This window comes from Balaenoptera physalus, assembly GCF_965194825.1.
Source record: "Balaenoptera physalus genome assembly, chromosome: 1".
NCBI classification, from domain to species: domain Eukaryota; kingdom Metazoa; phylum Chordata; class Mammalia; order Artiodactyla; family Balaenopteridae; genus Balaenoptera; species Balaenoptera physalus.
Window position 1 is genome coordinate 163,173,527 of NC_138882.1, and position 21,051 is coordinate 163,194,577.

Below are 21,051 nucleotides of genomic sequence, written 5' to 3' on the forward strand. Positions count from 1 at the left end.
CCTGAGGAGGATTCCAGAAGGAAGTGGCTTCTTCCATGTCTTCCAAAGAGACTGAAAGCCCAAATCTGTCCTCCCTTGCTGTCCCCATGAGCTGTCTGGGTTTTTCTTCTCCTCATCCCACCCTCCCCCTCCCAGCCATCCCAGCCTCTGTAACCCTGACCAGGTGACATAAGGGGTGGTTGGTTGTCTGTCACTGTGACCCTCCAAGGTGCTTCCCGTTAGGGGGAAAACCCCCATCACACCAGGAGTGGTGTTAGCAGTTTTGATCCTGAGAAGGAGTGGCTCTCCTCTGGGCCCACCATAAGCCCTGGCATAGAGGCGGGAGCTCTCCCAACACCTGCTATAAAGCAAGGGATGAAGCCCAGAGAGGGGCAGCCACCAGGTCAGAGAACACAGCACAGCAAGCCACTCTCTGAGCCATGGTATGAGAAGCCTCACTCCACCTTCACCCTCAGACCAGAGGTGCTACCCCGACACAGCCTCCCTCAGACCCAGACTCCGGCACTCACCAAGATAAGGAGACACTCGTTGGCAAGTTCCTGGTGCTCCTGGATAGTGGACAGCACGGACAGCACCAGGCAGCTGAAGACCAGCAAAAATCTGCAATAGCAGCATGAAGGAGAGGGTTAGACTGCTGGATGGACAGGGCAGCCAAGGAGCCTCTGGCAGGGGGCTGCAGAGTCAGAGGAGGAGGAGGAGGGAAGCTTCATTTGGGAAGAATAATCTGGAAAGCAGACTAAGAATCAGAGTTCCCTGGAGCTGTGGCTTGGTGCTGGACACCAAAGGGAGAAGCCCCAGAGCTCCAGGAGGCTGCTGAGCTCACAGACACCTTACAGCTCTCTCAATTGCCCTTGAGGCAGCTGCCGCTCACAGAGGTGGTCACTGAGCTGTGGGTGGTAGGTCTGTCTGGGCTGGTCGACGGAGGGACCCAGGAATCCCCCCTTCCCTATGAACTCTAAGACGGCAGAAGCATGGTTTCACCTGCAGAATGAGGACAATTGCCTCTGCCTTCATGGGTTTTTTGTTTTTTTGTCTTTAACATCTTTATTGGAGTATAATTGCTTTACAATGGTGTGTTAGTTTCTGCTTTATAACAAAGTGAATCAGTTATACGTATACATATGTTCCCATATCTCTTCCCTCTTGCATCTCCCTCCCTCCCACCCTCCCTATCCCACACCTCTAGGTGGTCACAAAGCACAGAGCTGATCTCCCTGTGCTATGCGGCTGCTTCCCACTGGCTATCTATTTTACGTTTGGTAGTGTATATATGTCCATGACACTCTCTCACTTTGTCACAGCTTACCCTTCCCCCTCCCCATATCCTCAAGTCCATTTTTTAGTAGGTCTGTGTCTTTATTCCCGTCTTGCCACTAGGTTCTTCATGACTTTTTTTTTTTCCTTAGATTCCATATATATGTGTTAGCATACTGTATTTGTTTTTCTCTTTCTGACTTACTTCACTCTGTATGACAGACTCTAACTCCATCCACCTCACTACAAATAACTCAATTTCGTTTCTTTTTATGGCTGAGTAATATTCCATTGTATATATGTGCCACATCTTCTTTATCCATTCATCCAATGATGGACACTTAGGTTGCTTCCATGTCCTGGGTATTGTAAATAGAGCTGCAATGAACATTTTGGTACATGACTCTTTTTGAATTATGGTTTTCTCAGGGTATATGCCCAGTAGTGGGATTGCTGGGTCATATGGTAGTTCTATTTTTAAGGAACCTCCATACTGTTCTCCATAGTGGCTGTATCAATTTACATTCCCACCAACAGTGCAAGAGTGTTCCCTTTTCTCCACACCCTCTCCAGCATTTATTGCTTCTAGATGTTTCTAGATGTTGTTTTTGATGATGGCCATTCTGACTGGTGTGAGATGATATCTCATTGTAGTTTTGATTTGCATTTCTCTAATGATTAATGATGTTGAGCATTCTTTCATGTGTTTGTTGGCAATCTGTATATCTTCTTTGGAGAAATGTCTATTTAGGTCTTCTGTCCATTTTTGGATTGGGTTGTTTGTTTTTTTGTTATTGAGCTGCATGAGCTGCTTGTAAATTTTGGAGATTAATCCTTTGTCAGTTGCTTCATTTGCAAATATTTTCTCCCATTCTGAGGGTTGTCTTTTGGTCTTGTTTATGGTTTCCTTTGCTGTGCAAAATCTTTGAAGTTTCATTAGGTCCCATTTGTTTATTTTTGTTTTTATTTCCATTTCTCTAGGAGCTGGGTCAAAAAGGATCTTGCTGTGATTTATGTCAGAGTGTTCTGCCTATGTTTTCCTCTAAGAGTTTGATAGTGTCTGGCCTTACATTTAGGTCTTTAATCCATTTTGAGTTTATTTTTGTGTATGGTGTTAGGGAGTGTTCTAATTTCATACTTTTACATGTACCTGTCCAGTTTTCCCAGCACCACTTATTGAAGAGGCTGTCTTTTCTCCACTGTGTATTCTTGCCTCCTTTATCAAAGATAAGGTGACCATATGTGCGTGGGTTTATCTCTGGGTTTTCTATCCTGTTCCATTGATCTATGTTTCTGTTTTTGTGCCAGTACCATACTGTCTTGATTACTGTAGCTTTGTAGTATAGTCTGAAGTCAGGGAGCCTGATGGAATTAAATACTGAGACAGCTACGGAAGGAAAGGGGATTGGGGAAGACAGGTAGGGAGGGAACATGCAGAGGGGGAGAGGGTGTGTGGAGGGCAATCAGGCAGCAGGGAGCCATGCCATCCAGGCCTGGAACTTCCCGGAGGGCAGTGGGAAGCTACTGAGTGGCCCAGAACCAGATGGTTAGAAATGGAAGGAACTTTAGAATCCAACTCATCCGACACTTCCCTCAACCCTAATTGCACACATGAGGAAACTGAGGCCCAGAGGAGGAAAGGGATTCACCCAAGGTCACCCAGGATGTCCAGGACAGGGGTGAGATTAGAGCCAGGGTTTCCAACTCCCCAGTGGATGGGAAGAGGGGAAAGGGCGTGAGGAGAGAAGCTGCTGGACTCAGGGAGAATGTGAATATGTGAGGGAAGACAAGATGTGGGGCACAGGCTGCAGATGCGGCAAAAGGGAACGAGGCTGGCCTCCCGGAAGCACTCCTCCTTTTGATGGGGGTGTTGCTCCTGGAAGAGACTCCAGAGGGAATGGGCTTCTCCGGAAACGCATAGACCTACAGCCTCTCCAAAGTGTTCCCAGAGTGTCCCCACCTGGGACTGCTGACACTGCATTCTGCCTGAAACGACTCACGACACACCGTTGGAGCCTGATGAGATGCTGCTCACGCTCCCCTCGCCCCAACGCTCCTGCTGGGATGCCCCCATCCCACTGTTCCCTCAGAACGCCCCCTCCCAGTGCTTGCCTCCCAAGTCACTGTCTATGGCGCTTTATTTGTGTTCATATTTCATCGCGGCATGGGCATGGGCTCCGAGTCAGAGAGACCCGGGTTCAAATTCTGGTCCTGCTGTGTGTGTGACCCTGGAAAAGTCACCTACCTTCTCTGAGCCAGTCTCGGCATCCGTAAAGTGGGGGCTGACGGGGGGATGGGGTGGAACATGGGAAGGGCGTGGCTCCACCCTGGCCCACTTACACCTCCCTGGACAGGCTGCGTGGAGGGCAGGTATAGGGCTGCAGCCCAGCACATGCCCCACGGGGTAGGACGTAGGTGGTAGATGTCAGTAAAAGGTTTTGGTTGAATGAATGAGGAAGAGGAGGCCTCCTGTGCCAGTTCCAGGCAGGAGCTGAGTCAGCAAAGACGTAAGGCACAGGGAGAGGTGGGGGAGAACACCAGCTCCTCACGTTCAGTAATTAACCACAGAAAACGCAGCGAACCCAGCACCACATATCCACCGGGAATGGGGACCACCACCGACACAGGGCTCGGGGCGGAAGGGTACTCCTGAGGTTATTCCATCCAGCCCCCTCATCTGGGAGGGCTGCAGCCAAATTTTGATGGGCCTTCACCCCAGCCCTGGACAGAAATCCTTCAATCCCACTGCTCAGCTGACCTCAGAACCTCAGGTAAATGGGTCACGTTTGGGGCTTCCTGCTGAGTGTTTCAAGAATTTTTTTTTCTCACCACTATTCTTTCCATGTCGATAGTACACATCTCTAAAATGTCCACTTCACAATAGGTTACGTGAAAAAAGCAGATTATGAAACCTTAAAGCAATGTGATTCCAACTTTTAAAATATAGATTTTTTTTTTATACACATACCAAGAGTCAGCAGGGCTGATCTCTGGGTGGCAAAATTAAGAATGATTTGGCTTTTGTTTTGCTTTTTGCTTATCTTCATTTCTTAGTATTTTTAAAGAATAAACATGGGCTGCCTGGGTAATAACAAACTAACATCAATTTTAAAATGCATTTCCTTAAAAATACAAACGGGGGGGGAAACTTTAAATTCTGTCCCCACCCCTTTACCACAAAAGCCTTGGCCATTTTTTAAAAATAAATTTATTTATTTATTATTATTATTATTTTTTTTTTTATTTTTGGCTGCGTTTGGTCTTTGTTGCTGTGCGTGGGCTTTCTCTAGTTGCGGTGAGCGGGGGCTACTCTTAGTTGCGGTGCACAGGCTTCTCATTGCAGTGGCTTCTCTTGTTGCGGAGCACGGGCTCTAGGCACATGGGCTTCAGTAGTTGTGGCACATGGGCTCAGTAGTTGTGGTGTACGGGCTTAGTTGCTCCATGGCATGTGGGATCTTCCTGGACCAGGGATCGAACCCATGTCCCCTGCATTGGCGGATTCTTAACCACTGTGCCACCAGGGACGCCCCCAGCCTTGGCCATTTAGCAGGTGTGAGGGTGTGGCAGCCTCTCCCCAAGTCCAGTTCACCTGTCAACGGCCTGCTCAACATCTCTTCTCGGTTGTCCAGGGGCCTCTCAAACCCAACGTGTCTGAAAACAAACTCTCAATTTGCCCTAAAATCTCTCTCCTCTCCGGTCGCCCCATCTCAGGAATGGCACCACCTTCCATCCAGGGACTCAGGCCAAGTATCTAAGAGTGACCCTTGACTCTTCCTTTCCCTCACCCACCACATCCTGTCCTTTAGCAATTTCTATTGGCTCTAACTACAGAATGTAGCCTTGGACAGACTAACCCCCATCATCTCACCCCGACTGGTCTCCCTGCCTCCACTCTAGCCCAACTGGAACCCTCTTCAAAGCAATCAGTGTGATTTTCCTACAAAGCAAAGCTGGAAACCAGGACTCTCCACAGAACTCTCCTCTGATTTCCTATGGCACTTAGAGAGCGGCAGTCAAATTCCTCAGCATGTCCAGCAAGGCCCTGCGAGATCCGGTCCCACCCAGCCCTTGAACTTGATCTGCTTCTCTCCAGCCCCTCCATCACTGTGCTCCAGCCATTCTACCTCCCTGCCATTCCTGGAACACATCAAAAGTTTTTCCATCTCCAGGCTTTGCACTTGCTTTGCTGTTTCCTCTGCCTATTTATTGCTCCCGTACTCATCCAGATCTCTGTTCAAACATCACTTCCTTGGAGAGGCCTTCCCCAGCCACCCCCTCTCCAAAGTAATGGCCCCATCCCCGCTCTCTCTCCCCTGAATCTGCTTTATTTATTTTTTCATAGACTGAGTAAACGAACAGCAGAAATTCACCTTAAACAAACCTCAAAACATCATGTCACCAAAGCCCCCAGTTTGTACCCACTGCAGGGGCTCCCAAAGTTCCAAGCACATCCATCCCTGACCCGTTGGGCTCCCCAGCAGCCTTCCTGAGAAGCGAAGAGAAGGCAAGTCTCAACCTTGACCAGCTCTGTTTGGTAGACACTGTTTAAAAAACCCCTGAACTTCACCTCCTCCAGCCTTCATACACTGGCTGGGGGTTAGATGCTCGACACAGTTGAAAAGATATACTTAGTTTGTCAGAGAACATCTTGTGTTCCAGGCAGCTGAATAATTATCCCCATCTTCCAGTTGAGGAAATGGGCCCAGGGAGGGACAGACTTGCTCCAGATCACTCAGTGAATCCATGGCAGAGCTAGGGCCCAAGCTGCCTTGGCCTTCCTGAGAGGTCCTCACACAGCCACCCATTCTTGGGACAGCAGAGAGAGATCATGTCTGGAGCTTAGAGATGGAGGAGACAGGGAGAAGGAGCCCTGAGCTGGGATCTGGTCGTGTCTGCCAGAACCAGCGTGTGACTTCATTCATACAACAAATAAGGATTGTCTAAGGATTGTCTCTGGCCCCTTCTGAGGCTTCAGTTTCCCCATCTACAAAGTATAGATGGTACACAGGAGCTGGCTTGGGCCCTCTAAAATCACTCCAGCAGAAAGGCCAGGCTGGCAGCCGCTTACTGGAGCATCTTTACCCAGCATGCCCGGCTGCAACTTGGGGCCCATGTTCTCCCTTGCCCAGCCCAGCAGGCAGAGTTGGGACGGGTGGGTGATGCCTGGCTGGCTCTCCCAGGTTAGAGCTTATTGTGAGACTTACTGCAAGCCTTCCTCCCCCACTCACCCATTCTGTGACTATCCCACTCATTCAGGAAGGCAGCAAGGAGATTAGGGATGAATAGGTGAATGGTTTGCTTGGATCCATGGTTGTCAAACGACAGCGGGCATCAGAATCACCTGGCGGGCTTATTAAAATACTGATTTCTGGGCCCCATCCTAGAGCATTTGATTCAGTAAGTATGAATTGGGGCCTGAGAATATGCATTTCTACAAAGTTCCTGGTGATTCTAATGCTTCTCCCCCAGGGACCACACTTTGAGAATCACTAGGTTAGTGAATGGGAGCGGTTGTGGCTGACTCAGTTATTAGCCAACTCAAGGCTTTTTAACCAGCTGTAATTATGGCCTCCCCCACCCACCCCCAAATTACTGCCAGGGAACCCTAACCCTAACCCTAACCCTAGCCACAGTGTAAGAAGGCGGATGGGGGGGTGGGGTGGGGGGAGGAAAAGCCTGCTGGGGAGGTGGGTCTCATGCCAACCTCAGCTTCACCCCGGTTCGCTGTGTGACCCCATAACTGGTCCTGCTGGCCAAGGCTTCCTGTTGGCCAGGCACTGGTGGAGCCCTCCTTGTGCATATTCCTAACCCCTCCTCGCAGCACTTCCATGAGAGCAGCACCACAGTCACCATGGCCCATCAGTGAGGAGACAGGCTCCGAGAGGTGTACGATGATGGCTGCACAACTCTGTAAATACACTAAAAACCACTGAACTGTGCACTTTAAAAGGGAGGCAGGTGGTTATGGTATGTGAATTGTATCTCGATAAAGCTGTTACTTAAAAGGAAAAAAAAAAAATAGAAAGAAAGGTATACTAGATTGTCCAAAGTCATAGGGCCAGGACCTGAACCCAAGTCCACCTGGACCACCAAGGCATAGTGCCTCTCTGGGCCTCAGTTTCCCTGTCTGCAATATGAGGTGGGGAGTGTCAGCCTTACGACTCCCCAGCAATGGGGTGGAAGGGAAGGGTGAGCCATGAGCTCAGTTCCAGACTCTTTGGGGATGTCCCTGGAGAGACAGATGCTTGGAGGCTGGAGAGATGGGGATATGGAAGGCAAGAGGGCTGGGGTGGGGTGGGTTAGGGAGCAGAAAAGAAGTTATCGCCTAACCTCTCTGAGCCTCAGTTACTTAAGAAATGTTCATTGCAGGGACTTCCCTGGTGGTGCAGTGGTTGAGAATCCGCCTGCCAATGAAGGGGACACGGGTTCGATCCCTGGTCCGGGAAGATCCACATGCCGTGGAGCAACAAAGCCCATGTGCCACAACTACTAAGCCTGCGCTCTAGAGCCCGCGAGCCACAGCTACTGAGCCCGCACGCCACAACTACTGAAGCCGGCGTGCCTAGAGCCCATGCTCCGCAACAAGAGAAGCCACCGCAATGAGACGCCCGCACACCACAACAAAGAGTAGCCCCCGCTCGCCGCAACTAGAGAAAGCCCATGCGCAGCAATGAAGACCCAATGCAGCCAAAAATAAATAAATAATAATAATAATAAAAGAAATTGTTCATTGCCATCCACACTCAGCCAGTTTTATTGTAAAGCCAGCAATTAATCATACAGGCCCCCAAGAAATTAACAAGTGTAACACAGTGGTGATATGATGGATGAAGTGATAACAGTGTATCCAGGGGTTGGGGGGAACCCCAAGATGGCTTTAGCAGAGCCAAAGTAGAGGGATCAGTGAAGAGGTGGAGGTGATGAGGACAGGGGTGGGGTGACCCAAGCAGAGGAAGCAGGATGTGTGTGCAAGCAACAGAGATGTGGGAGCCTGGAGGCAGCCCAGGGCAGCCGGTAGTTCTGGCAAGTGAGGGCCTAAAACGAAGGGGCAGAGGAGAAACCAGAGACGGCCAGATCAGGCACCCTCAGACCTTATGAACGTTACCTAAAGGCAATGGAGAGCCACTGAAGAGTTTTAACAGAGGGAATGATATGGTCTGATTTGTGTTTCAGGACCACAACTCAGGGGCAGTGGGGACCATGGATTAGAGACTGATCAGGAAAAGCAAGTAGGAAGCTCCACAATAATTCAGATGAGAGATGACAGTGGCAACACGATAGAGAAGTGAATGGACTGGAGAAAGTGTTAGAAAGTGTTAGGAAGTAGGACTTGATGGTTAATTGGAAATGGGGACAATGAGAGAGAATAACTCATATTTCTGGTGTCGGGACTGGATGGATGAAGGTGCCGTGACTGAACTGAGATGGGAGAGCCCAGTGGAGGAGCGGGTGTGGGGGTGATGAGCTCCGTTTTGGACATGTTGAGATGGAGAGGGCTGGGCAAACACTCTGGGTATGAAGAGAGAAACCTGAGCCGGAAATGTGGATCTGGGGGACATCGAGGGAGAGGTGGTGACTGAGGCCATGGGTGCGGCTGAGACAGTCCAGAGAGCATGAGGCAAATTTAGAGGAGGAACCGATGGAACCCCAGAGGTGCGGTGGGTGGAGAGACCCTCTAACCAGACTGGGAAGGAGCAGCCAGTGAGATGGGATAGAAACCAGAAGAGAGAGGTGCCAGGCCAGGAGAAGTAAGTGTTTCAAGGAGGGAGTGTGGATGACAGTGTCAAATGCTGCCAAGAGGTCAAGCAAGTTAAGGCCTGAAAAATGTCCACTGGATTCGGTGACACGTTGGTCACTGGGTACCTTGGCAAGGCCAGCCACAGAGGGAGGGGAGGGCTGGAGCAGGTCTAGATGGGATGAGAAAGGGAGAGGGGCAGTGAGGAAGTGGAGACAGTGAGTGGAGGTATAACTGTTTAAAGAAGTTTAAAGTGTAGAGGCCGAGATCGGTAGCTGGAGAAGGATACGGAGCACAGGGAATAAGCCATTGTTCTTTTTGTGGTTGTGGTTGTTGTTTTAAGATGAGAGAGCCAGCGTGGAAGGAGCCAGGAGAGAGGGAGAAGTTGAAGATGTGAGAGAGAGACGGAGTGATCAATGGAGTGAAGTCCCCAGGGCAGCTGGGAGGCTGGGATCCAGAGCAGGGGAAGGGCTGGTGCTGAGCAGAAAGGACCCCGCCAGTTTCCATGGTGACAGGCGGGAAGAGGGAGAGACCAGGTGGAAGAGGAGATTGGGGGACAGATGCGAGAAGCCTAGAGAGCCCCCATCAGGGGACTCGACTTTCTCTGGGAAGAGGAGGCCAGATCTACTTTTCAGTAGGGAGCAGAGTGGGTGGGGGTCTGAAGAGGGGGAAGAGGTTTGAAACCGCAGGTGTGGAGAATGGGAAAGTGAGCTGACCAGGCCCTGGAGAGGGGTCCAGCGGGAACACAGGACCCTTATCCCCATAGGGCAGGATAGGAGAAAAGACCTAGAACATCGCAGGTGCTCCACACACGCATTTTTGGTTTGGCTTGGGTTGGGTTGGGCTTTTTTTGGTTTTTAAAGCTTGATGATTCTGAGGGAGGAAGGAGCCTGTGTGGGATGAGGGGACCTCCCCGCTCCCCACAAGGCCAAAGTAAATGCAGTTCCAGGCCCTGCCCCTTCCTTCCCACTGGGTCTCCTTCCTTCCTTCCTTCTCTCCAGTGTCCCTCCTCCCACACTGAGCCCTGCCAGGGTCTGCCCCCGGCGTGGCCACCAGCCGGCTCTCTCATTTCTGCATCTGGCTTTGGGAGTGTGTGACTCTTTCCTTGCCTCCCAGACCAGGACCCCAAATGCAAGGTTCTACCTTCCCTTGGCTATGGAACCCTGGGGCCAGTCTGTCCCCATTCAGCCAAGGTTCCTGGAGGGCAGAGGCCATGACCCCCACCACCTTCCAGCAGAAGAGGGCTTCTTAAACCCCAAACCCAAGCTGATACTGACGAAGGAACTTCAACTAGACCCGAGAGGCACTTCCGGACAGAGGTGCAGTGTGGCCCAGAGGGTCCCAGGCTCCTCTGGGGAGAAGAGGCTCGAACTGTCTCTTGCAGGGGAATAAAGGGTAGGGGCAGTCAGCCAGGCCTCAGAGCGAGGCTCTTTCCAAGAATCCTCAGGGGCTGGGACGAGAAGTTTCCCCTGATCCAGCGATTCTAAATATGGCAAAGGGAGCAAAAGCACGTGACCCAGGGCCCCGCACCAGGGCTGCTGCCGCGGCCGCCGTTTCTCTGGGCCAGAGGCCTGCGCTGGAGCTCAGGGCTAGGGGTGAGGTCTCAGTGGAGCCCCAGTTTCCCCATCTGCAACATGAAGGTAGGGGACAACTCAGCGACGGCTAAAGTCCCTTTAGCCTTACAACTCTCCAGCCGTGGGGCAGAAGGGAAAGGGCTGGCCTTCAGCTCAGTTCCAGATTCTTTGAGGATGTCCCTGGAGGGACAGCAGCTGCCAGTACATAGTACAAACTATGAAAAAAATGCGCGCTCTTGGAGGACCAATTAGAAAAGGCATTCCCTTTAGCCTGAAAAATGATAGAAATTGACCCTTCCAAATGACCCCATTAGAACGAGGCAACCCTTGCTCTGGGCTGATCCACCCTCAAGCACAGGCTGGATTCGGCACCACTCACCCTCTCAACCCAGCCCTTTGCATCGTACAGGGCGCACAGGACATGGGGCAGCCCTGGAGATGGCCCTGACAGCCACCACAGCCCTGGAAGGGCCAACCCCATGTGGTACCACGTGGCTCCGTGCCCCTCTCCCGGCTTCCGGGAGACGGACACTGACGCAAGAAAGCCGCCCCCCCCCATAGGTTGGGCTGAGCCGATCAGATTGTTTCTCTTAGGCATGGAATTAAGAACCACAGAGGCCTACTCAATAGTCTGTAATGGCCTATATAGGGGAAGAATCTAAAAAAGAGTGGGTATCTGTAGATGTATAACTGATTCCTTTTGCTGTATACCTGAAACTAACACAACATTGCAAATCAACTAGATTCCACTAAAAATTTTTAGGGCTTCCCTGGTGGCGAAGTGGTTAAGAATCTGCCTGCCAGTCCAGGGGACACGGGTTTGAGCCCTGGTCTGGGAAGATCCCACAGTCCGCGGGGCAACTAAGCCCGCGCGGCACAACTACTGAGCCTGCGCTCTGGAGCCCGCAAGCCACAACTACTGAAGCCCGCGCGCCTAGAGCCCGTGCTCCGCAACAAGAGAAGCCACCGCGATGAGAAGCCCGCGCACCGCAACGAAGAGTAGCCCCCGCTCACGGCAACTAGAGAAAGCCTGCACGCAGCAGCGAAGACCCAACACGGCCAAAAATAAACAAATAAAATTTTTTTTTAAAGTTTAAAAAAAATTTTTTAAAGAAATAATACATGAATGAATGAAAAAAAAATAAAAGATTACGTATGACTTAGGGAAAAAAAAATAAAAGATTACGTATGATTTAGGGAAAAAAAATAAAAGATTACGTATGACTTAGGAAAAGATTACGTATGACTTAGGAAAAAAAAAAAGAACCATAGAAGCACGTTGGCGGAGGTGCAGAGAGAAGTGGAGATGAGACTGTCGCTCCAGAATCTCATCTCCCCCTCTTGACTCCACGAAGCCCAGATGTGCTTCCTGCTATGAAGCCTCTACAAATTCCTCCCTCTCCTTCCGGTAGGTGTTCTCCACCTCCACATGCCAATTTTTCTTGAGCCAGTGTGAATGGTCTTGGTCCCAGGATGGTATGGAAGGCGGTGTCTTCTCGACAAGGTGCTTTATGAGTCACAGCCTCATGCCCTCCCACCTGAACCAGCTCCAAACCCTCCTGCTTGTTCTTGCTGCTTCCCTCTGCCATGCCAGCTAGACTACCTGGTGCACCAGGTAAGTGGGCTGAGCAACATGTCAAGGGTGGCAACGAGGAGGGAGCAGGGGCTATGCATGTGTTCAGGGCTGGCCAGGCAGCGCTGACTCCTCAAATAAACAGGGAGCGTGGCCTCCCAAGCAGGAGGCCAGCAAAGTGAAAGCAAACTAAGGGGTGGAATTCAGGCAGCCTGAATTTTGGAAACTTAAACAAGATGGCCAATGGAAACTTTCCCCTGGTTCTACCTGAGCAGCTTGTGTGGATTTGGGTGACTCAGTTTTACATGCTGAGCTTGGCATAAGATTTCATTTGAACAAAGAGCTTTGCTGCTTTTTTTTGTTTGTTTAAAGTGTGAAATCCACCGACTTGCAGGCTCAGGCCCAAGCACCTTAAGCATGGTTGCAAGGCAGGCCCTTACTCACCCGGCCACCTGACTCTCCACCACTCAGTGCCCCACCTGGCACACAATACTCCATTGTCACAGCTCTGTTCCCCCCAAAAAAGCAAACAGAGCTTTTTTGCTCTGTTTTTTTGCTCCTCACCTTTGCTCATGCTGTATCTGCCCCTCCTCCAATCTGGCTGGGTTAGGTGGGAGCCCCCACTCTATGCTCCCTTAATCCCCCATCTCCAGCTCTACACTCACCTCCATCATGGCATTTGCCTCAACACATGAAAAGCACTGTTTGAGTACCAGCCTCCTCCCCTAGACCAAGAGCTCGTTGAGGTCCTGTCCTTTTCACCTGGAATGCCCTGTTCCCAACTCAGGATGGGAGCTGGGTAAAAGTTTCCTGAAAGAGGGGACGACCCAGCACCGGACCTCTGACTGGTACTGGTACCCAGTGTGCCCACACCCTGCTGGCCGCTCCCAGCTCCACACCTCAACCCTCCCCGCAGCAGATGGGATTATGAGGGAACTGGGGCGGGCAGCAACACCCAGGAATCCCACAGTCCAGAGCCACAGAGCATTCACTCACTCATTCAGTAAGTACGTATTTAGTGAGTGCTCACCGTGAGCCAGGCACAAAGACCGACAACATCCCTGGCTTCATGGAGCTTACGTTCTCATGGGGGGAGATGGATAATAAATAAATAAGACAATGTTCAAAATGTCAGATGATGACGGAGAAAAATAAAGCGGGAAAAGGGGACAAAGAACATTGGCATGGGAGTCGGGAGCTATTCTCTAGAGGGTGGTCAGGGCAAGCAGCATTGAGAAACTGACATTTGGGCAGAAGGAAATGAGGTCTGAGAGAGGTGCCTGAGACCTGAGCCAGAGGGTGCCTGGTGTGTTCCAGAACCATCAAGAAAGGAGTGCTCCCAGAGCGGAGTGAGGAAGGGGGAGAGTAGTAGGCAGTGGAGGGAGGTGGGAAGCAGAGCATCTACTGGCTAGTGTGAAGATTTGGGCTTTTAGTCCAAGTGAGATGGGGAGTTCTGAGCAGAAAGTAACGTGATCTGACTTATGTTTGCAGAAGATCACACAGGAGGTTGAGTGGAGAACAGACTATGGCACGGAGAGGGGATGGGGAAAGCAATGGCGTTCACCCCTGTCTTGAGTTGAGACGCTAATGGTTAATCCAAGCGACAGGTGATGGTGACTTGTACAACGGGAATAGAGGTGGCAAAAGGTGAGCAGATACTGACTATATTTTGGCACTGAAAGAAAGATCCCTTAGGGTCAATGAATCCTCTCTTTATAGTTGGGAAACTGAGTCCCAGAGAGGGGCATGACCTACCTGTGATGATACAGGAGATCAGTGGCAGAGCTGGGACTGGCACCCAGAGTTCCCTATTCCTAAGGTAATGTTTTTTGATTTCTCCTCTTTCTGTAGAAGGACCCAGGCACCTGTCCCTCATCCCCACCTTGAAAATTCCTTCATCCTGGCGGCAGACTGGGGCCCGCCCCTGCCCTTCCTGCTGTATGTGTCAGGGTGGCACTGGGTTCGAGGATTACCCAGGCCTCCAGCCACTTGAGCCTGGCATGGGTCAGGGTCACCTCTTAGAAGCTTTCTGTCCTCTGAATCAGCAGAACTTGTGCAAAGGGGGAAGGGGGAAGGGAGGGAAGAGTCAAAAGAGGGGAAAGAGAGCTTAGTGCCCGCCACTTGGTTCTCCCAGAGCAGAGAGGGCACCAAGAGCTGACAGGGTGGAACAGGAGCTTGGGGAGGGCTGGGCCCCCTAGGGAGGACAGCCTGGGAGTCCTGCAGACTCAGCCATTGAGGATCTCACCCAGTGGGAGGTTTAGGGGGATTGATGGGGGGGAGCGTTTGGATGCATTTGCTACTAACAAGCAAAGCAGCATGCAAACACACAGGCCACACCTGGGGCAGTTGGTTACAGCTGCCCTGAGAGCATTGCTCACCATGGGAACCCCAAATCCAGGACCAGCCAGACTGAATTCAGCAAGACTGGCTCCAATGGGCCCTGACAGCTGGGAAAGGCTTGCTGAGTGACCTTGGCCTGCTCCACAGCCAAGGTGGAGGAGTGGTGAGGAGGGTCTTAGGCTGGAAGCTGGAAGCACATCTGCAGACATCTCCCCCCGCAAGTTTCCTCGGCCTTTAAGCGGGGAGGTTCCGCCTGATTCAGAGTCCCTTGAAAGGCAAGGCCCTGCTTCGTGGCTCTGAGAAAGGTGTCAGGGTTGGGGGCAGCAGACGGGGAGGCACAGGATGTGGACACAGCTAGGAACCTGGGTCAACAGGCTCTCTATCCTGAGTCTGCCACCACTCAGGACGGGTTGGAAAGCTGTCTCTGAGTTACAGTTTACTTCTCAGGGAGAGGAAGGGGTTGAGTAAGGGTCTCCAAGAGCCCCATTTTTTGCTGATCCATCTGGGACTGATGATTTTGACTTCCCAAAGGGAAATGAATGAGGCAGCTCCTGAAGCTGCAGTCCTGAGGCACTTCTAGAGTCTCCCAGAGGTGGAAGGTCTTTTACATTTCATTTGCATGGCACTCCTGTGCGTGGAAAGTCTAGAGAGACCTCCTTCTACCTCCAAAACTCCCCTATGATTGAATAATCATAGCAAGGAGGAGTCAGGGTAGACCAAAGCAGGACTTCCAATAGCTCATTAACCACAGAAACAGTGCTGGAGGTCGGGGGAAGGGGACAAATTGCACCTCTGGTCCTGAAGCCCCCTCCTCTTCTGAGGAAGACAGAACCCTAACCGTTTGAGAGCGAAAAGAACAGGGCTTGAATTCAACTCCGATCCTGACCCCTGCCAGGCTCAAGAATTCAGCCTTGGCTGCATGACCTTGAGCAAGTGAACTGTCCCTCTCTGGGACTCAGTTTCTCCGTCTGTCCAATGGGGCCAATGATCCCTAGTGCGGCAGCCTGGAGGCAGGGGTCTGGCCCCGATGAACCCCGCGCTGAGGGGTTGCAGAAAGGCTTGGGTTCACTTCGGGACGCAGAGGAGGTTGACACCAGGCCGGGTTCCTCGGGAGAGGGAGGGATTCCTGGGGAGGAGGGCTCCTGGGGGACTCCTCCCCCGGCACGGCCTCCGCCCCTTCCCCCTCAGGAGCCCCTTCCAGCTCAGGGGTCCTCGGGGCTGTCCCCGCCTTGTCAGCACGGGGAGGGGCATACTGGAAGGGGCGGGACGCGGTGGTGGGCGGGGCCCCGTGCTGTCCCTGGGAGGGGCGGAGCGTCGCCGACACCCGGCACCGCTCGCGGGAGGGGCGCGGGCGGCGCTGAGGCTCCGGTTACCTCCCTGCGGCCTCCCCCGCCCCGCCGGCTTCTTTTTCCGTTTCCAAATTAACAATTGAAAACGCGGCGGCCTGAAAGGCGAGCAGCGGGCCAAGCGGAAAGTGTGAAGGTGCCGCCGCGTCCCCGAGGACGGGGGCGGAGATGGGGACGCGACACCCCGACTGCCCGCGGCTCGCCCACCCACCAACGCTGCGTGCTGGGGACTGAGCGCCCCAGGACCCAGAGGTGCCAAGGACCGTAAATCGGGTCCTGGCCTGATCCGGCCCCTGGTACTGCCCTGGCCAGTGTTGTAGGACCCAGTGCCCAGACTCGGGGTGGTGCCAGCCCCCGAGGGGGGTGGGGGGAGGCACTAGGGCTGGGTTACTACTCTCGAGGCTGAGTGCCCAGGAGGGGCAGGTGCCAGGCAGCACCCTCATTGCACAGTCCTTAAGGGCTCCCAGGGTCAGGTAGGTTCGCACGTGAACTCAAACAAGTCATTTCACCTTACTGAGACTCAGTTTTCTCATCTGGCAAATGGGGAGGGAAGATACAGCGACCACACAGAGCTGGTTGTGGGGAATAAATTAAAAGAGAAGATGCATGAGGCTGGCCACAGTGAACACAATAGATAGTAGCTATTATTATCTTGGGTTGATAATGACGATGATATTGAGCCCTGGGCACACCTCCACCTCCACCCACAGCCAAAGGAGCTGTCCACCAATGGGGAATACTGGAGTTGACAGGTCTTTCCCTCCCCTCACTTCCTCAGGGCCTCCCCAAAGCCCCACTTGACAGATAAAGAAACTGAGGCCAGGAAGGTTCTTGTAAGGGGCTCAAAGTCACATGGAAATGAAAAGGACTAGGGCCTGAGCCCAGGTCCTGCCCCCAGGCCCGGGCTCGTCTAATAGAGATGGGTGGTTCCTGGGGTTGGGACCCTGAGCACTGGACCCCCTTCCTCAATGTTCTGAAGATGGGTGCTGATACCAGGGCAGCTGGGATGAACGAGTGGGTAATGGAGAGAGTCCCTGCTCCCGGGTATCCAGGGGTATGGGCCAGAGGGTGGACACCAGGGAAAGACACAGTTTCTGGGCCCCTGGCCCCCCATAATGTAAGCTCCATGAATGCAGTGACTTATCTATCTTGTTCACCACTATCTCTCCTATACCTAAAACAGGGCTTGGTGCAAGAGCAGATTATCGATAAATATTTGTTGAGTGAATGAATGAATGAGCAGGTCCCCTCACACTCCCCACCTATTTGGGGAGGGGAGTTTGGGAAGAGGAACTCCTCTCCCCAGCATGGAGACCCAGGGCAGCAGAATGGTGGGAGACAGAGGCAGGAACCAAGACAGAGCGAAGGAGGACATAGCGAAGAGGTTCCAGAAGGCAAAGTTGAGATCAACTCTTTCTTCCTAGCCCCCCTACTCCTATCCAGTCAAGCATTCACCCCATTCCTCCTCCCTCCAGCACCTCTTCACTGACCACGATTCCAGCACCATCCCCATCCTCACCCCCAGTCCACTTACCTTGCAGTCTGTGCACCCCTCCCCCATCTACAATCCTACAGTGGCTTCTCATGGTTCACAACCTGAGGTCCTCAGCCCAGAGCTTGAGGCTGTGCACATGCTAGGCATCAGCCACGCTCCACCTCTCCATACTCTGTCTATTTCCACCCTGGTGACTTTCATGCTCTCTCCTCTCCTTGGGATGTTCCCCCTTCCTCCCCAAAAATCCCTGATCTGCTCTGAGGAGAAGTGCTCCCCCAGCCCCTGGTTGGGATTCCTGGCCCCCTCTGGGCACCCCAGGACCTCTTTGTGCTGAGATAGTTCCTACCTCTGTCCACTCCCCACCCCCCACAGGCTCATTAGGATCCAACCATCAAGGGCAAAGCCAGTTCTGACTCCTCCACATCCCGCGGGCTGGCCAGTACATGCTCAGACAGTATCTGGGAGGCAACAAGAAGGCCCAGGTCTCCAGGGCCTTAAGCATCAGTGAGTCAGGAATGTCCCACTGTCCTCTGAAGCCCAAGAGTTCTCAGCAAGGGCATCTTGGGGTTGCTACAGAGGTGGGTGGGTGGGTGGAGGGAGGGCCAATGCAAGCCCACCTCAAACTCTGGTGGGGCTGGGAAAGAGTACAAATGGAGATGCACACACTATAAGTCTGAATATTTATAAGTTTAAATCAAGCTAACAAGCTGTTAAATAAAATATGATCTATCCTTCCTGACACATATAGCTTCATAACGATCTGGAAGGCTAGGCTTGAATTTAAAATCTTGGACTCCTTGGAGTCCCATGTTGGAATCTGGCAGGGAGGGGACAGCCAGCCCCTGCTACCCTCCAGTCCCTGGCCCATGGTGTGCCCACTTCTCTTCCCACACTGGGATCATCCCTCACCGGAGGGGGCCTTGGGTACATTCCTGTGGCTGCCCCCAGCCTGCTCTCAACTACACTGGCTGCAAACAGCTGCCCTTGGGCCTGGGAGCACTCACACAACAGTGGCCCTTGGGATGGCGAACCAGCAAAGAGGTCTGTGCAAGGCCTGGAGTGGGAACTCCAGGGTCCCCTGGAAGGTGTTCTAGAAGAAGGAGGGCCGTGCACAGGCTCCAGGTTGGTGGTATGCAGGGCCACAGAGTGAGCGGGCAGAATCCTGGACCCCCGCCTTTGACTCACCTAGAGCAGCCCTGCTTTAATGTATTTTATATACTGTGTCACTCCTGTGCTCCTGTGTCACATTTCATTTAAAGAACCAGATCTACTGCTTAAAAGCTTGCAAAGCACCAGTCAGGACCCTTCCCTCCTACTGAACAATGGGGAAGCTGAGGTTACAGGGACCACAGTCATGCAGCAGTTTAGAGCAAATCCAGTGCTCGATCCCAGGGCTCCCGCTTCCTGGCCAGGCCCTGGCCTCCATGGGCACATTTCCGATCAGTAAGACCCAGTGCCTCCAACGGACATGCCACTGGGAGGTGGTGAGTACCCAGTCCCTAGTGGGGTTTAAGCAGGCCTGCTGCTGGGGCCTCCTGCCTTGACGGGGGCTGGACCCTCCACTCAGGACGCTCAGCTCAGGAGTGGATTGAGAGGCCAAACCAGGCCCAAGAAGGAGAGGGAGTCCTGGTATAAATAACCGTGGGGGGCTGACATGTTTGGGCCCGTCTCCTGGGCGACGGCTGTGTTTACCGCCCAGCGAGGGGGGGCATAGCCCACACATTTGCCTCCCTGACTTGTAGCCAAATTTCTCCAGGAAGAGGTTGCCCAGGATTAGCCCCAAACACTCCAGCTCTGTACCCCTATGAGGTCTTCCCCCTAACTCTGCCCCAACATGGGCCCAAAACCTCCCTGACATTGCCCCCATCCTTCAGCCCCAAATCCTGCATGGCACTGCATCTCCACCAGCCATAAATGCCCCAGCATTTGCCCCCATAAGTCCCAACTCTGCCTAAATCAGTGGGGGGCTGGAGGGTGGCGGGAGCGTGAACAGGGCAAGGGAAGGCCCCAAGCAGAGTAGCTGGGTGTGTGCCAGGGATCTGAGCTGGGGCCACTGGGCACGGGGGCACAGACAAACCTCTCCCACGGCCCTGGCCAAGACAGAGGAGGGCTGCGGCCCCCAGATTAGGAAAGTGCAAATCCCTTTCCCCAGCCCAGTGCCCACGCCATGCCTGTCATGTGCAGGGCATTAGTTGGCCAGACTCCATCGTGGGAGGGGCTGGCAGGTGCCCTGTTGGTCATCCCACGACCAGCTCCTCTCCCCAGCCAGCCAGGCCAAGAGAAAAAAACCTCAATGCAGGAGGGCAAGTGGAAAGGTCCCCTTCCCCATGGGGCAGCAGCTGCAGCCTGGCCCAAGCACAGAGGCACAGGAGTTGATGTGAGCTGAGTTCCAGCCTGCAGGCCAGCCCAGCCTAAAACACACACACACACACACACACACACACACACACACACACACACACACACACACACACACACACACACACACACACACTCTGCCCAACCGACTGATGGATCTTGCTTGGGACACCAGCTGCTTTTCACTGAGAGCTCAAAATAGGAGCTGTGTCCATCAGGGGTCCTAGACAGGTGCCCAGACACCTGGGCTCCAGTCCCATATCAGCCACTTCTCAGCTGAATGCCCTTGGGCAAGTCATTTCTCCTTTCTGAGCCTCAGTATAAAATAGTGTAATAAATATCTTCCTCCAGAGTTATGAGATTTCAATGGGATTCATTGAGTAAACATTAATTAAGCCCCACAATGGGCCAGGCATGCCTTAAAGCATCAAGTGGGAGAGGCGATGTTCTTCCCAGTATGAGGCAGCATTTTGGACCCAGAGGCTGAGGCTCAGGGATGTGAAGAGACCTACCCAAGACAACACAGAGGGGACCTGAGCCCAGGCCAGCTCTGCAGAGAGGTTTTCACTGTTATTTATTGTTGTTGGGGACAATTGAGACTCTTGGGCTGAGCCTAGGCTCTGCCACTGACCTAAGTTTGGTCTATGCCCTGTTCTGGGCCTCAGTTTCCCCATAGGTAGAGTGAGGGGGCTGGGTGGGATCTGTGACTTCCACACCCTATTGAGCTGGCAGACAGGGAGGGAGCAAGGAGCTCGGCAGGCTGGGCCTCCTGGGCTCTGCCCCCTCCCCAGGGCACCCCGCCATCAACTGGGCCTAACCCGGTGCTTTCATGGGGCTGCTCTAAGGTCACTGTTCTGGGGACCCCCTTAGACCCCAGACCCCCTTTGCAGGTAGCCTCAGGGCCTGCACCCACCCCCTCTGCCTCCAAGGCCTCCCTCAGCTCATTCACACACACCTTCCCCCAAGCCAGGCTTTGCATATGCAGCTGAACTTTCCATACAGGCAAAATCCAAGGGCTTCAGGCCAGGTCTGGCCAGGCCCTGGCAGGGTTAGTGGGCAGCTCCAGAGGAGACGCTCAGGGGGCTGGGCCATGAGGGGAAGGCGAAGGGAAAAAGAGGCCAAATGGCTGGCATCCCCAGGGCACCCTTCTAGAGCCTTCCCCCAACCATCCTCCTCGCCAGACCCAGAGAGGTGTTTCTAAAATACCAATCTGCCCATGGCACTCCCGTCCTCAGTTCCTTCCTGAACTCAAGCCTCCTCCAGGAAGCCACAGCTCCTCCGCCTGGCCTTGCTCACGTTCCAGCCCCTTCTCTGCACACCTCCTGCCCCGTCTAGGCTCCCACTCTCCTGCCGTCTTTCAGTTCTTTGCAAATGTC

General features: G+C 53.0%; 1 protein-coding gene across 9 annotated transcripts in view; it reads right to left on the reverse strand.

Annotated features, from left to right (window-relative positions):
• Window positions 1–21,051, reverse strand: part of KCNQ4 (potassium voltage-gated channel subfamily Q member 4) — a 56,718-nt gene that overhangs the window by 23,341 nt on the left and 12,326 nt on the right. For all 9 annotated transcript variants that reach the window (XR_014257185.1, XM_082439661.1, XM_082439660.1 and 6 more), the window contains exon 2: window positions 510–600. Coding sequence is in view for 8 of the 9 variants with exons in the window: in XM_082439661.1 (XP_082295787.1) it covers window positions 510–600 (91 nt within the window). In the remaining variant the exon portion in view is untranslated. The remainder of the gene's footprint in view (window positions 1–509; window positions 601–21,051) is intronic.